Source organism: Helobdella robusta (genome assembly GCF_000326865.2).
Source record: "Helobdella robusta unplaced genomic scaffold HELROscaffold_3, whole genome shotgun sequence".
NCBI lineage: Eukaryota > Metazoa > Annelida > Clitellata > Rhynchobdellida > Glossiphoniidae > Helobdella > Helobdella robusta.
The window spans coordinates 1,919,422-1,937,027 of NW_008704501.1; the positions used below are offsets into that span (position 1 = coordinate 1,919,422).

The 17,606-nt window shown below is 34.2% G+C and overlaps 2 protein-coding genes across 2 annotated transcripts; both read right to left on the reverse strand.

Moving 5' to 3' along the window:
* Window positions 1–1,620: 1,620 nt before the first annotated feature.
* HELRODRAFT_161172 (hypothetical protein) lies at window positions 1,621–2,028 on the reverse strand (the record flags this gene model as incomplete). The annotated part of the gene is made up of 1 exon (XM_009021122.1): window positions 1,621–2,028. The coding sequence occupies one exon, from the start codon at window positions 2,026–2,028 to the stop codon at window positions 1,621–1,623; it is 408 nt and encodes a 135-aa protein (XP_009019370.1).
* Window positions 2,029–7,374: 5,346 nt separating this feature from the next.
* Window positions 7,375–11,693, reverse strand: HELRODRAFT_161173 (hypothetical protein; the record flags this gene model as incomplete). The annotated part of the gene is made up of 4 exons (XM_009021123.1): window positions 7,375–7,477; window positions 7,613–7,709; window positions 8,296–8,391; window positions 10,163–11,693. 4 exons carry the CDS (start codon window positions 11,691–11,693, stop codon window positions 7,375–7,377), a joined length of 1,827 nt encoding a protein of 608 aa, XP_009019371.1.
* Window positions 11,694–17,606: the final 5,913 nt, after the last annotated feature.

The window sequence follows — 17,606 nt, forward strand, 5'->3', positions numbered from 1 at the left end:
CATCATCGTCGTCAACCTATGCACACCACCACCACCACCACCACCAGCACACCCCACACTACAATGACTCCACCAGAGTGTGAGAGAATATCACTTCATCGTCTACACCGTCTCCAATTAAGCTGCTTATGGAATGATAGCTGATAAATAACGACTACCAACATCTTCACGCAAACATTCTGGCTGTGTAACTTTTTCAAATAACAATTGTTCCGTGATGAAATAACACACAAATAATCATAAAAATTGTAAACATCATCATCATCACGTGCTATCTGACGTCACATGCATACAGCACTTCATCGCCAAACGACTTTAACAAAAAGTTTTTTTAAAATCTTAGCCACCATTTAATATAGCAAGAGAGGACATCTCATTAATGATTACGTTGGTGTGTTGCATTTGAAAGCATCTTGAAACAAATCTACTATAGCATCCTGGATTTAATGCGCGTATTATTCAGCCATGGCGTATAGTCAACCGTTGATGCCGATCAGGTAATTAATGACTTCCTACCCCACTGAATATTATGAAACATAACAGACAAAAGAGCTAATAGTAAATTTCACACACAACTCCACAACGGTTAAACAGTTACCAAATGGCAAAGCAAGCAACAACTAAATCAAACAACAACCAAAAACACAAATAACCAGCAAAAAGAACAACAGAACAACAAAACAACAAAACAACAATATGAAGTCAACCACTTGAAGGCGTCAGCTCGATACGACGCGACGCGACACGACACGACACGACACGTCGCCACTGAACGCCACTCGACAGGACAGACATTGAGAAGAAATAAAATGCGTACTTTGACGAGAGAGAGCAGCAGATATGAAACAAATAATTAAAGAGGGGATATAACGCGAAAACATCGTTACTAACCATCCAACCAACCAACTAACCAACCAACCAACCAACCAACCAACCAACCAACCAACCAACCAACCAACCAACCAACCAGCCAACCAACCAACCAACCAACCAACCAACCAACCAACCAACCAACCAACCAACCAACCAACCAGCCAGCCAGCCAGCCAACCAACTAGCCAGCCAGCCAGCCAGCCAGCCAGCCAGCCAGCCAGCCAGTCAGCCAGCCAGCCAACCAACCAACCAACCAACCAACCAACCACAACTACACGGCACAACACAGCCAACACTGAATTTATGCTGCCATATTGAAACGCAAGATTTTACATTATTGCAACAGAAATTTAATATAAATAACGTAATGTGCATTTGTATATAAGCATTTGTATGTGCATTTACATGCGCACATTACTCATACAAACACATATTTATACATACGCATACTGTACATACAATGTACACACTTGAAAACACACACATGCATAACTCACACATAACGAGTAACAAAATGCATAAATACACACAACAATGCATACGTAAATTCTTGCACATATAACAAATACATACACACACATAACCCGTGTATAAATACACATAGATCTCGCATACACATAAAATGTTATTAAACTTTCACATACATACCCAAATAGTACATGCGTACATATATACATAGACATAACTATACAACATTCACATAAATACATTCACAAAACCTCGCACACGAAGCATGCCCGCTCGTATCTACGAGCCAATTGATGACACGATCATAAAGAGGAGACAGAGCAGACAATTACATGTTAACACCTCGTCACGTGGAACGCTGCTGCCTCTCCACAGCTGCTGACGATGGCCGAGCTGTGGAAGTGTAACATTTCTTCTGAAAATATTGTTCTGAAGCTTTTTTTTTATGTTGTATTGCAGTGGTTTTGCTGTTGTTTTTTCATACTCAAAATTATTATTCGCCCAGTAGAATGTTTGGCCTAGATTACCAAAATTTAAATTTTTAGCAAACGTTCGATTTACGAATTGTTTGAAAGTTGCCGTCTGACTTAACCATGCAGCCTTGTCTTCAAGTCTCATGATGCAGAAATTTAAAAAGAACATTCCAGACGAACGTACCAGACTGCAATGTGGTGTGACGTGTGTCATGTTGTTGTGTGACGTGTGTCATGTTGTTGTGTGATTGTACGTTGCTGGCCATGTTTGTCTTTAGAAACCTCGTTGCTGTTTTATCTTAAATAAAGTTTTGAATTGGTTTTGGTTATGCTCAGTCATGTTGGGCTGGTGGGTTACTTGCTGAATGTTAAATTAAATTAAGTTTTGTTCAAATATTTGAGACTATTCATCTAATATTTGTCATATGTCTGATTATTTAATTATATTGGGGATTATAAGTCAGGTTGAATTTTTTGAAATTTTAAAAAATATTGTTAAAATTTATTTTTTATCAAAATATAGATGTAATGATATTTCCATAAAATATCATTTGATCTATAAAGTTCTTTCGATAGCATGTTCTTGAAGCGGCAACAATTAACACGGAGAAGTCTGTTGTGGAGTGTCTGCAATGCCCTGGATGCTGCTGCATCCTGCTTGGAGGATTGCCGTCAATTGTTGGAAAAATTAAACTACAAAAGAGTGACAATAACATTTCCATCAACCACTTCAATGAGTAATGATTTTTTTAGTGTTATCATATAATTGAGCAACATCTTCTCAATTCTGTTAAGACTAGCAGCACAATTTTTAAAAAACATTTTATAAAATGTTTCTAATTATAAAATCATTTGAGAATAAAATCATTTCATAAGAAAAGTTGTACAACATTTTTATAAAAAAAGTTGTACAACATCCCATCCCTTTAACAACATGTTTTGCAACATTCCATCAATCCAGAAACACGTTTTGCAACATTCCATCGAACCAGCAACATGTTTTGCAACATCAATTCAGCAACATGTTTTTCAACATTCCATCGATACAGCAACACGTTTTGCAACATTCCATCAATTCAGCAACATGTTTTGCAACATTCCATCGAACCAGCAACATGTTTTGCAACATCCAATTTTTTTAAAAACATGTTTTGCATAGCATTTTTTGTCTCAAGTAATTGTAAACCAATTAAAAAGTCTTCAACTTCAAGAAAGAATGAACGTTCCAACATGAACCTCGCCAGACGGTAGAATGTTCAGAGCAATTGGTTTCAATTTTATTGACAAATTTTTATAACTGTTTCAGCATTTCACACCAACTTTATTCAAAAAAATGTTGCGCAACATCCCATCCGTGTAACAAAATGTTGCACAACATCGCTTTCATCCAACAACATTTTACGCAACATCCCATCTATCCATCAACATGTTGTACAACATTCATTCAACCCAACCCCAGAAACATCCCATCTATCTAACAACAAGTTTCGCAACACAGAAACAAATTTTTGTTGAGGCAGCGCAAAGTTAGTGAGGCAGCTTTCCTGCGAAATGCATCCATCATTCAAACTGCAGTCTAAATTTTATTTTCCAGTACATTCTGCTGTGCATTATATGCTTATATTTATTATTCGTCCTATTTCTTATAATTTTAAAATTATACATTCATTAACAATTTTCAAAATTTATAAAATATTTTCATAATTTTCATTCTTGTTACTTCTATATTTTTTTTTGGATAAAAATAAACTGATATGGAAATGAAATAATATAAAAAAATTTCTTTGTTATTAATTACTCCGTTTTAAAGTTTGAAGCTGCCATATTTCAAGTTAAAAGATGAAATGAACTATGAATAACTATGAACTAGATAAGGATGTAAAAAATGTTCACAGCGCTCAATTAATTTTGAAGTTTCTTCGAATTTCATTCTCTATTTGTGCTCGATTAATATCAATTCTCACGTTGCTAATATGAAGATTGAATGAAATCAATCGATTGATGAATGAATGGATGAATGGTTGGATGGGTGGATGAAGAGATAGATGAATGAATGGATGGATAGAAAGATGGATGGGTAGATGGTTTGATGTATAGTTGGTTGGTTGATTGGATTGACGGATAAATGGAAGTTGTGGGATACATGCTTGAAGGGTACATTATTGTATAATATGTTTACTTTATAAACAAGTCAGAAGCATAATGAACATATCAATGCACCCAATATGATTACTGTTAAATGGTTGGATTGGAACATTTTGAAAAACTAAAACGCAGTGTTGAATGCGGCAGTAATTTGTGGCCTGTAAATAAATAGAACATCATATAAAACACAACTCTTCTGAGCAGTGTTGGCTTTTTAAGAAAATAATTCACATAAGCAGATAATTAAATGCATGCAAAATAAAACACCTCTCTGGACACTTTATTGGAAAGCTGAATAGTAAAAAACTTGTGGAAATAAAAGGAACTGAAAAAAAATTTATTGAGGAGGCCAAAATAAAATTTTAATGCAGTCAGGAGTTTAAAAACAGCTACAGCAGTAAAGTGAGTGTTTAATATTTATGGAGTATGCCGACAGCTGATGCAAGTCTAAACCTGAAAATTCTGAACAGACACCCTTCAGAGCGAAAAAAAACTTTATGTTTCGTTTGTCATTAAAATTTAAAGCTGAAATTATCGAATTATCGTTTTGTTTCAGATGAATGATGAATGGTTGAAGAAATACAAAATCAATCGTTGCTGCAAACATTACTGATTACTGAGAGCTGAGAAATTTATTTTTCAACTTCAAAGTTCATTTGGATTCTAAACATTTACATTAGTACAATAGTGCAACAGTTGAAACAGAAAATTAATGAAACGTTCATAATTTGCTTTGGTTGAAACATCAGAAGATGGCAGTGTAGTTGCTCTCATCTCGTGAACAATATCCATCAATAATTTCTGAAATACATAGACTCACGTTCGCTTATTACCGACACAGAACAAAATTAATTTAATACAAAGTCATAAAGCATGCTTAAAAACATTTGCAATTAAACGCCTCCAAATAATCAGGACTGTATATGTATAAGGCATGTAAAGAAACGAGGCAATTCACGAACGTTTAAATACATAAACATAAGTACATATAAACAGAACGAACACACGTGCAAATATACAACGTATGAACAAACGAAACGAAACAAGACGAAACGAAACAAGACGAAACGAAATTTTACTTGCTTCTCAAAATTGAAAATTAAAAGAAAGCAGGATGACCATAATAAAATTTATATAAAATTCATCTAGTATGGCCACCTAAACAAAAATGTATGATCAAACGTGCAAACATACGTACACACACACACACACACACACATATATATATATATATATATATATACATAATGCATACATACATACATACATACACACAGGATGACGAGTGTTATACTCTAGTTTCACTAACGTGTCTTTATGATTTCCACCATTTTGGTTGTAAAATTTTATTTCCATGCAGCGCGCCATTTAAAAAGAGGGCTCAGTATTTTTTAAGAATTCTCAGAAAAAATAGCAAATATAGTCGAACACTTTTTTTGGTCCACTTTTAATGTGCCGATATATTTTTAACAGGGCTCAGCAGATAAGGCAAATAAGTTAGATGCCAGTAGGAGGACTGCTTGCCTGCTTGCTTGGTATATTATTCAGTGGGTAATTTCGTTTGCAGATATGATATGCAGCTTTTAAGCTTCATTCGGAAGACTGGCTCTAAAGAATAAATAGGCCACACATGCACTTTCATTCATTCGTTCTTTCGTTCTTTCGTTCACTCACTCACTCACTCACTCACTCACTCACTCACTCACTCACTCACTCACTCACTCACTCACTCACTCACTCACTCACTCACTCACTCACTCACTCACTCACTCACTCACTCACTCACTCACTCACTCACTCACTCACTCACTCACTCACTCACTCACTCACTCACTCACTCACTCACTCACTCACTCACTCACTCACTCACTCACTCACTCACTCACTCACTCACTCACTCACTCACTCACTCATTAAAAATTCCTAATCAGTGGTCAGATATTCATCTAATCACTCTAGTGAGAGAGTTGCATTGCTTGGAACAATCGTGATGACATTGAAAGAAATCTCAAAGAGTTGGTCAGTCGGTAGTCATCACCATACCACCATCATTAGTTGCCTCGCCTCTCCTCATTACCGTAGTTACATTATCACCATCAAGTCATTTACATAATCATACCCTCATTATCCTAATTACACCATTATCACCGCCATTACCTTATCATCATCATCATCATCGTCGTCGTCATCATCATCATCATCATCATTGTGATTTATTTGATGGTGTATGACTTTTAACAAATAAACTGAGATGTTTGTTTTCGTTTATTATTATTTTCATTATCATCATCATCATTATTAATGTTATTATTATTATTATTATTATTATTATTAGTGGCCCTAATTTCAAAAATGATCTTAATGTTGCTGACGTTAATGAAGCTGCTATTGAGTTCAACGATGTTGTTGTTATCAGGCATGATGACGTTGTCAGAAATGTTGATGTTGTCAGAAATGTTGATGTTGTCAGAAATATTGATGTTGTCAGAAATGTTGATGTCGTCAGAAATGTTGATGTTGTCAGAAATGTTGTCAGAAATGTTGATGTTGTCGGAAATGTTGTCAGAAATGTTGATGTTGTCAGAAATGTTGATGTCGTCAGAAATGTTGATGTTGTCAGAAATGTTGATGTTGTCAGAAATGTTGATGTTGTCAGAAATGTTGATGTTGTCAGAAATGTTGATGTTGTCAGAAATGTTGTCAGAAATGTTGATGTTGTCAGAAATGTTGTCAGAAATGTTGATGTTGTCGGAAATGTTGTCAGAAATGTTGATGTTGTCAGAAATGTTGATGTCGTCAGAAATGTTGATGTTGTCAGAAATGTTGATGTCGTCAGAAATGTTGATGTTGTCAGAAATGTTGTCAGAAATGTTGATGTTGTCGGAAATGTTGTCAGAAATGTTGATGTTGTCAGAAATGTTGATGTCGTCAGAAATGTTGATGTTGTCAGAAATGTTGATGTCGTCAGAAATGTTGATGTTGTCAGAAATGTTGATGTTGTCAGAAATATTGATGTTGTCGGAAATGTTGATGTTGTCAGAAATGTTACTGTCATCAAACTGCCAATAACTTTCAACTGGTTACCTCAAAACGTGTCCTTAGTTATTTAATAACGCAGAGTTTCGAAGACGAGCATGCGAAATAATTGCTCGCCATTCCTCATTTTCGCGGGAAAATAATTAGACTTCATTATTTTGGTTTGTGGCATCGTTGAGATTCATGGCATGCATTCAACCGCGGCTAAGGGCTTCATTCTTTTTGTTTATTCCATTTTGTCTGAATTGATTGAATTTTTCAATCCATCTCATAATGACGTCATTGTGATAATGATGGTGATGAAGGGGACGTCCTTGTCAACATGATGATGTCACTGCTATATCATTATATTGTAGTCATCATCATCGCCGTCGGTGCGTTACGCATTCACACATTCGCATCGCATAGCACGTTGATGAATTATTTTGCTTGGCTGTGCTTCAACTTTTTTTCGATCAGATTTCAATTTCAAGACGTATAAACTAAAAAAAGGTTCATTAAAACAGAAACGCAACTTGTTATTATTCTTACAGCCACCAAGAGTCAAATTTACTTCAAGAACATGTCGCCTGATTAGAAAAATGTGATGACGATGACATTTCAATAAAGTCATCCACTTTCCAAAGTGGCTTATGAAGGCCAAAAAAGACTCCAATCGAAACATTCTCCAGTAATAACTTTTTATTTCACTGTCAAGTGCTATCACAAAAACAACTGCACGCAACAATATCAACCACTACCATTTCTACTACTACTGCATCTACCACCACTAACTTCTATTATTACTACTACAAATAAAACTGGTTGTGGTGTCTTGTAGTTGAGATGTCGTGTGGTTGTGGTGTCATGTGGTTGGGACGTCGTGCAAATGTTTGGCATGGGATAGTATTATCTGATAACTCAATTGCGGCGCACGGAATATTAAAATTGCACGCAAAAATAATTTTTGTTTAAAATTTGAGAAAGTATATTTTAATTTTTGAACTTTTTGAGGTGAAAAGTTTGTTTATGTGATCTATTCTTACATGCGTTTCATTGCCTTGCTTGTATGAATTATAAATAAGTATATAAAGATATGTATAAATGTATAGGTATGTACTTACATAAGCTTATATATATATACATATGTATATATTTATATTTTACAAACATTTAAATGTGCATGTAATTGTATAAGCTAGCATCTAACTCATGGATTGAGTGAAGTGTGCAAGTTCAAGACATAACTTTTTTTCATGTTAAGCGATTAAACAGTTTAACTGTGACACAAAAATAAAGAGAATTAGAACAAGAGACTGACCCATGATGAATACTTGGTGGGTGACGGAAGCTCTGACGTCATGTCCGGCTGATTTGATCTCGCACGTGTAGTTGCCAGCATCCTCTTCTATGCAACCTGCGTGGTGGTGGTTGGAGGAGGTGGTGGTGGTTGGAGGAGGTGGTTGGAAGAGGTGGCGGTGGTTGGAGGAGGTGGTTGGAAGAAGGGGGGGGGGTGGTTGGAGGAGGTGGTGGTGGTTGGAAAATGTGGGCAGTCGAATATTTTTATGAGTTGCTATCAGTAGAAATATTGATGGTCAGTTATTTTTTGCGCTGATATTATTTCGACATTACAAATCTTCATCTCAACAACAAGCAATCAAATGCGTTTCTAAAAGTATTTTGATTGCGGATAAAAATAAACAAAATATGAAATATAGTTTTAAATGGTAGCCATTTAAATAACTCATTTAACAAAAGATCCCATTATAATACACGTAACATCGCATTAAATTACATTACATAAATTTACGTCTCATCACATTCTATCACATTACATTTATTTCTTGGCAATAAAACATCTTCGTATCAGTTTAGTATAGCAAAATGTATGCCATTTAATGAAAAATTTGAGCTATTCAATAAAAAACTTCAGCTGTGCGAAAGCCAATAAGAACATAGAAACACTACAAAACAGAAGGAAACTAAGGAGAGACGGGAGCGGTAGCAGGCAGGCACATAATTTCGGAGACCATTAGAGGCTTCTCGGTGAAAATTGCAGTAATTTACTTTTACTTATTTACTGAAGTAGGTCACGTTTTGTCGGCTGAACTGACATTTCGAAGTTTTTAAGAACGTTCCCAACCAGTGTTTTTATCTAAATTCACTTCACGTCAAAATAAATTAAAATTGAAATAATTACTTTTCAATAATTTTGGTGACAATGTTGAATACAAGAAATTAAAATTCAGCTTTTAAGCAAACTGGCCATGTTATCCACAACAACCAGCAGAAGAGCAGTCAGATTTCAAATTTTAATAATTAATTGCTGTAAGGAACCTCTCGAAATTTTTCAGAAAGAATGTCTAAACAAATATTTATCCACAAAACACATTCTGTGCGTGTGTATGTGAGTTAGGGCTTTTTTGCATTCTTATGTATACACGAGTGTGCGTATTTTGTACTTAGGTAGGTGCGTGCGTGCGTGCATTGCTTTTGTGCTTGTGTGTGTGTGTTAGTGTGTGCGTGCTTGTGTTACATGCGTCGTCTCGGCTTTAGATAAAAATCCTGTTTCGAGTTTTGTAACAAGCAGCGTAAGAATTTTAATTAAAAATTTGTTAACCTTCTCCTCCCGTTGGTCACGACTGTTCAAGTCACACTGCCCAGCAATTAACGCGCCGAAAACTTGAGAATGTCCGACAAAGAAGTACTGAGACGAAGAAAGGCAACTAATTTTGTTTCGTTCACTTATTGCTTATAAGGTACGCTACAAATGTACATAATGGTTGTATTACTTGCAAGAACAAGAGCGGATTTAAACAAGTTTAAGGAGGTAAGAAATTTGACCAGGACTAAAAACTGAAAATTGTACGCTACCTTTTACTTTGCAATCGGACAATTTTGTGTCAATTTTCCTGTTTAAGACTGGGTTTCCATGTATCAAAACTATACAATATATGCTTACTGAATTTTTAAAAAGTTGCAACTGCAAAATGTTTGTTGACTGTTGGTGCCTTTTAAGACTTCCTCCCTAAATACATGCATGGCATAATATTAATATAAATGTAATCGAAAATTTTATTTGTAGTAATATCATTTTCATTGTAGTTATTAAATGTAAGTTAAACGATTCACTTGTAAGAATTAAAGTAATAAGATGAGTTATATTGAAATGTAATGAAAAGACTCACTTGATATAATTAATTTAAACGTAAAAACATCTCCATCAGTTCCATCGACACCCTTCCGTCCAACATCAGCGTGTTTCTCACGGCTGTCATCATTTGCATCATCATCTTCACCATCAGCGTCATCATTTTCACCATCATCGTCATTGTCGTCACCGTCATTCTCCTCATCATTATTTTCCTTCTTGTAGAACATCACCTCCATCCTGTCCTGGTGATCCAGAAATGGTGACCTCAAACTGCTCGCCATGTTCACTTGCGTACGATCCATCTCTTGACCTTTGACCCAGATCGGCGGAGAATGAAATGGGTTGTATTCGTGCGCTCGAAAAGTACATTCAAGTTGTATCGGATCAGTGGGCCAAACGAAATAGTTCCTTGCTGCGGTCAACATTTCTATTTCGTTCCTTTCATTGCCTGCCGTCTGATTGTTGTCGGAGTTCGCCTCTTTGTTGTCTCTGTTTTCGATTTCTTTGTTGTTATTGTTGAAATAATGTTTAAAGTTGTCGATGTTGTTTCTGTTGTGGTTATTGTTGTTCTTCAATGCATTGAATGTACCTCGCCTGGTGTTGTTGACAACTAAAAAGTGACTGCTGATATTGTTGCTAGGCAAGAGTGTCTCGTTGCTCAACGACGTCTCATAATCATCAGCTTTGTTATGTGAGTTTGTATTATCATTATTGTTATTTTTGTTATTATTATTATTGATGTTGTTGTTGTTATTGTAAGAATAATGATAAGCGTTATAATGGCTGATAAGATGTTTAGCGTTGAAGTTCGTTGGATGGTATCTGAACGCGTGCAGATTGAATGTGGAGCGATGCTGTTGTTGTTGCTGGTGTAAAAGTTGTTGGTGTTGTTGTTGGTGTTGTTGTTGATGATGATTTTGTTGTTGTTGATAACGTTCATTTTCTCGTGGAGCCGCTGGTTTTATACCGCCATAGCTAGTAATATTTGTTGAATTTTTGAAAAAATTTCCAGTGATGACATTTTGGTTATTGCTGCCTTTGTTGCTGGTTGTATTGTTGTTGTTTGTATTGTTGCTCGTTGTAATGTTGTTGTCGGTATGGTTAAGGTTGCTGTTGATGTTGCTTAAGTTATGGTTGTTGTTGTTGTAATTGATGCTGTGTTTGTTGGTGTGGATGTTGTTATTACTGTTATAATTGCTGTGATTGTTGTTGTAGTCGCTGTTGGAATTATCGTAGATGTTGCTTTTGTTAATGCTGTGGCTGTTGTTGTTTTGGATGTTGTGCTTGTTTAAAGGAGTTGTGAGAAGAGGAGTAGTGATAGAACTGTCTGTTGGTTTGTTTGTATAATTGCCGTTGTACATCAGGTTGTTGTTCTTGTTGTAATGATGGTTATTATTAAAAAGTGGCCCAAGATGGGCCGAACGTGATCCGTCCAATTGATTCATTTCATAAGCAAAAAGTTTCTTTTGTTGTTGTTGTTGATTTTGTTGTTGCGAAGGTTCCAACTGCTCATTTTGTTGAAGAAGATGTTGTTGATGATGTTGATGTTTCTGATGTTGTAACATTATGGAAACTGATGATTGGGATGAAAACAGTTTTTAAAAGTTATTTTATTGATAGTGTGAAAGTTGAGAGGGTGAATTTAATGTGGAAAAAATCTTTCGCACTTTTTAATTTGCTAATCGACTCATTTTTAATTCAACGCTCCAATAAATATTCTCAATAATTAAGCGATAGACTTCAGTGTTGTTACAACTAACACGTGAATGGAGTAACTCCATTTGACACGAACGCAGAGGTAGTCCCAATTATAACCAACCAAAAAATATCAATTAACATTTCTAATTAACATTTTTAATTAGCGTCTCCAATTAACATTTCCAATTAACATTTCCAATAAACATTTCCAATTAACGTCTCCAAAAATTACTCAGACGTGCATGCAAAAATGGAATAATTCGGTTTTATATTTCACTTATTCAATCAGAAGTTTCTGGTGTGTGTTGCGCTTTTTGCTATCGAAATCCTTCCATTCAAATTTGAAACAATTTTTAAACCATCAAAAACAACTCAATATTTTCAGTTTGAAGCAAACACATTGACGTGAATTGTTTTTTGAAAGTTAAATAAATTAAGAAAAACTGTATGAAGATTAAATTTCACTTTGAAAAAATAAATGAAAAACAAATTATCTGACAATCTTGATAGTTTGGAGAAGATCTTTCACGCCTCCATTTTATCTTCTTCTTTAAACAATATTTTTTAATAAAATTTTTGTTTGTTGAATTGTCTATTATATATACTTGCTTTATGGCTGACCGAGACATTATTTGATTGTTCAACTTAAAAGCCACTAAAAAATTTTCTCCATGCCATGAAATGCATTGTGGATTGTTTGCACGTAAGCTCGTTGCTGGTTACAATTTCGCTGCACAAACTTGAAGTTCTGCGAAAACTTTTGTGAAAATTTTTGTGTTCATTTAAATGTAAATTAAAATTTGGCAACAGGTTGAAAGAAATAATTGTGCAAACAAAACAGTTAAATGTTGATAATAACAAAAGTTTTTGTCTGAAAATGTCCAAGTAAGCGAGCAACTGAAACAACATGAAGAATAAAAAGTGATTCTGCATTCATTTAGTGAGACGAGCGCAGAGCAAGCAACTCATCGAACATCCAAATGCACTGAAAAAGTATTTGAACAGAGGCACCTGCTACCTCGCAACCCCATCCACTTCTGCTGCTTAAAAGGTTCCAAAAACATTGCCTGACTACTTGTGGGTACTTGCATGCACAGAAGTTTTTAAATGCCATATATGCTGAATGATTATTTTGACTTGTCCAAATAATTTTTAGATGGTACCTGAATAGAGCATATTATCATGTACGTACAAGAAATCTTTACTCGTTAATAAACTTATCGCCACATCACACATGTCACCAGGAATGTTCTTACTCAGTAATGAAAATATGAATTTGTTAAATAAATAAAAATTATCAGATGCTTTTAAACTTGTACACAATGTATAAGCACCATTTAATTAAAATAAATTTAAATTAGTTCAATTTAATGATGCAACGCCAAACAGAATAATTAAACACCACAAAAATTCAAAAATTCACCACTTTCCTTCCACGCCACACCACACCAAAGCACACCACACCACACCACCAAGCTGACTGACTGACTCGGTTTGGGGTTGTGAAGATTGGAGCATGCTCCGATTGGTTGATTGCACGTCCCACCTTCCCAACGTAACATGCTCTAGATGGCGCTCCAAAATTAAATGTCTTCAATAATGCATATCGGTACTTTAGATTTTTTGCGTTTAAATTTTTTAATTCTTTTTGCAGATTATTTTAAACAAATTATCATGTTACCAGTAACACCATCCGATTCTTACGTCATTATTTTCATGAAATTAATAGTTCAAAATTAAAATGCAAATGTGAAACATATAAGTAAATGAGACTTTGTTGGGTGCAAAAAATGCATTGATACAATTTGCACACACAAATACAGACAGACACGCACAAACATACACAGACCAGATACAAATTTTGTTTCAACATAACACGGAGACGCAACAATAATAAAAATTATTATCAGCAAAACTTTCATGAGGAAAGAACACACCAAGATATAAACAAAAAAACAAACAAACAAACAAACAAACATGCAAACATACAAACAAACAGACGACGTAATGTCTTGTTGATTTGAAAAAATAATTTCCAATTCATATACGTTTCCATAGCGGTAATAATAATTTATTTAATTAGAATTTTGTTATTTCTTTTTAATTGAATCTGCTTCATTTGAAAAATTACCTTTTTGAGTTTAGTCTTCAAATTTTTTTGTTAAAATTAATTAGAAGAAGAATCTCAAGATAATACACCAAGCGCAACTTTATTGAATCATTAATTTAGTTTATTTACAAAATCGTGATTAAATTTACTTATAATTTAATTTATAAGTTTATTTATATTAAATTATTTGATTAATGTCTTTTATAATTTGATATAAGAATATTAATTATATATTTAATGAAATTTTAGACATGTTGATTGAAAAGAGGTTCTCAGCACAGGCGTTCATTATTAGATGTTTGAAAAAATTGATTGACTGCACTGAACGATGCTTTCTACAACGACAACAACAACAACAACATTAACAACATCATCATCAACAACAACAGCAACAACATCAACAACAACAACAACAACAACAACAACAACAACTACAACATCCTCATCTACAACAACAGCAACAACAACAAAAATATCAACAACATTTCAACAACATCATCAACCAGACCATCAAAAGCATCTGAAACAACAACGTCAACATCATTAACAACAACGTCAACAACAGCAACAAAACTAACAACAATGTAAATAAATACAAAATTTTTAAAACTCACAAAAATATGGAAAAGACGATCAAAAGACCTTAACAGAACAACAAAAAACTAAAGAACTTTATTATCAACATATCAATAAAATACAAATAATACAATGGTATTTACTACGTATTGATACACTGTGTTTCATACTGATGAACATACAAAATGATACAAAATACGGTGATACACAATACATTGATACACAAAATAATGATACACAATCTCACAGAACATTAAACTTTCAATGGCTTTCCTTTGTATACCTGAATAACCTGGTATAATGATACGAATTTATACACTAAATATTTTATACGAAACGAAAACGAAACGAAAATTGCATTAACGTACATCGCATCAACCATCAGCTCAAAAATAATAACTAAACAAGTTTTTTTAAAGTTATATAACTAAATTATTCTAACTGAATGAATCAGTTTTTAAATTTATAATATGAATTTTTAGTTCATGCCTAAATTTAATATAAGGCATTGAGTTAATTTTAAAATTATTCTTTAACAGAAAATTCCAAATTCATGGTCCTTTGCAGTGAATGTGGAAGAAGAGAATGTTCGTTTTCGATAAATTTGTTCTAATGTAATTCAGTCGTCTCTTGTTGCAGCAGCAAGCATAGTAATGATTGAATATTGGTGGTAAGTAACTTGTTTGCCAGCTGTTTGTAGACAAAATTGCCGTGAAGTAGGCATTCATCTGATCAAAATTAAAATTTTACGCTGACAAAAAGAATATCATTGTGTGTAGTCAGATGCCGTCGGTCATCGTGCGATAGGTAGCAGCTCAGACCGCGTCGCAATAAGAACCTATATTCAATGTTCTTTTTGGAACGTAAAATGAAACTTTATTGGTAACGCCTATTGCTTCCACCATTTTTCCTGACTCGTAATATACGTGGTCTTGGAGACTTAACTTCTGGTCAAGGTGGATCTCTAGAAATTCAACTGTTTGGCTTTCGTCTAGCACGCACGACGCAATGATGGTGATAAGTGATATTGATACATTTTATATTATATAATACATCATTTTATATCAACAAAATCATCATCAGCAACAACAGCATCAGCATAAATAACAAACACAACAGCATCCAATACATATGATATGATACAGTCTCAGGCCATCATAAGCGTACGTTGTACACAACATACACAATATACACACAACATGCACAACATACAAACACACATACACACACACATACACACACATACACACACATACAAACACATATACAAACACATACAAACACACACACATACGTACGTACACACACACATACACACACATACAAACACATACAAACACATACACACACATACGTACACACATACATACAAACACATACACGATCGTTTAATTCCAGGAAACGTCGTTGAAAGTTTGATGCTCTGTGAGGTGTGAATGCTAATATTAAAAAATATAACCAAACACACCCACAGTTATAGCTATCTTTTATTTAGTAACAACAAAAACAACCACTCCTACTACTACTACTACCACTACTACTACTACTATTGTTATTACTGTCACCATTACTACTACTACTACTACTACTACTACCACTACTACTACTACTACTACTACTTCTTAATACTACTGCTGCTACTAATAATATGCTAATAATAATAATATAACAACTACTGCTACCTGATAATATTTGCTACTACTACTACTACTGCTACTATTACTACTACTACTATTATTATTACTACTACTACTACTACTATTAATACTACTACTACTACTACTACTACAGCGCAACAACACAACAGCAACAACAAACCCCAACACAACAACGCAACAACAGAACAAATACAATAGTGCAGTAGAGTTGCATGTAGCTAATGTGAATGTAGGATGCAAATGAAGGTGCCCGTCAGAACACTGCAGGTTTCCATTTGACCGCCATTCTGTTCAAACTTCCCAATTTCCATCATTGTTTCATCACATTCATTACAATTCTTAATCCTATTCCTTACACTTTTCATTAAATTTAATTACATGTCTTCATCACATCAATTACATTTCATCATTACATTCATTACATTTCATCAGCACATTTATTACATATTTTCATCACATTAATTACATTCCATCATAACATCAATTACATGTCTTCATCACATCAATTACATTTCATCAGCACATCAATTACATGTCTTCATCACATCTCATATTAACAGCAAGCACCTGGCAACTCTGTTTTAAGTTCTAAAAAATTTCAATAATGATAATTTCTAAAATATTTAAAAATTCAAATGACTTCCATCCACGATTTCACAAATTTCTGTAATTATTTTGCTGCAGTAGGTCAATCTGACGCATGTACAAAGTTTTAAGATCAAACTTCAGAAAGAAATATTCTTACCTTTGTTAGATGGATGTATCCATTAAAGCCTTGAATCAAAATTAATACCAGTTTAAAAAGAAAAAATTTAGGAATTGGATCTTTTAAGTTAAAGATCGCATGCATTTTGCTTTCAAAAAAATAAGTAAGACGAACGATTCCTCGTTTGTATCGCATTGCAATGAATTTTTTATTTTGCTTTAGTTTAAACGATAAAGTTAAACAGGAGAAGATGAATGAGATAGTTAAGAAGAGGCAGACGGTCTTTCTGAGAAGTTCTTTCATGGTCAGTTGGTGTACATTTACATCTACGTGTTGTGAAGTGTTTCAGTAAGGCATTCGTTAAAAATTAATACAAACTGTTCACTAGATAATAAACTTATAGGGGATACAAACATTTATATAGGTGAACACGTATACGTAAGAAGAGTAGGTTTGTTGGTGATGATTGTGACTATGACGTTGATAAATAGCATCATCACATGTTTTGAAGGGTTGGATGGAGTTCGTATTGGCAGATGTTGAGATGAATAGATGCTAAATATGTTTTCATTGAAACGAATTGGAGCTGAAATGGTGTGATGTTGCTGTTGCTGATGATAATGTTACTGATGATTTTATTGTTGTTGTTGTTAATGATGATAACGATGATGGTGTTGTTGATGATTTTTTTGTTGTTGCAGACGACGATGACGTTATTGGGGATGACGAT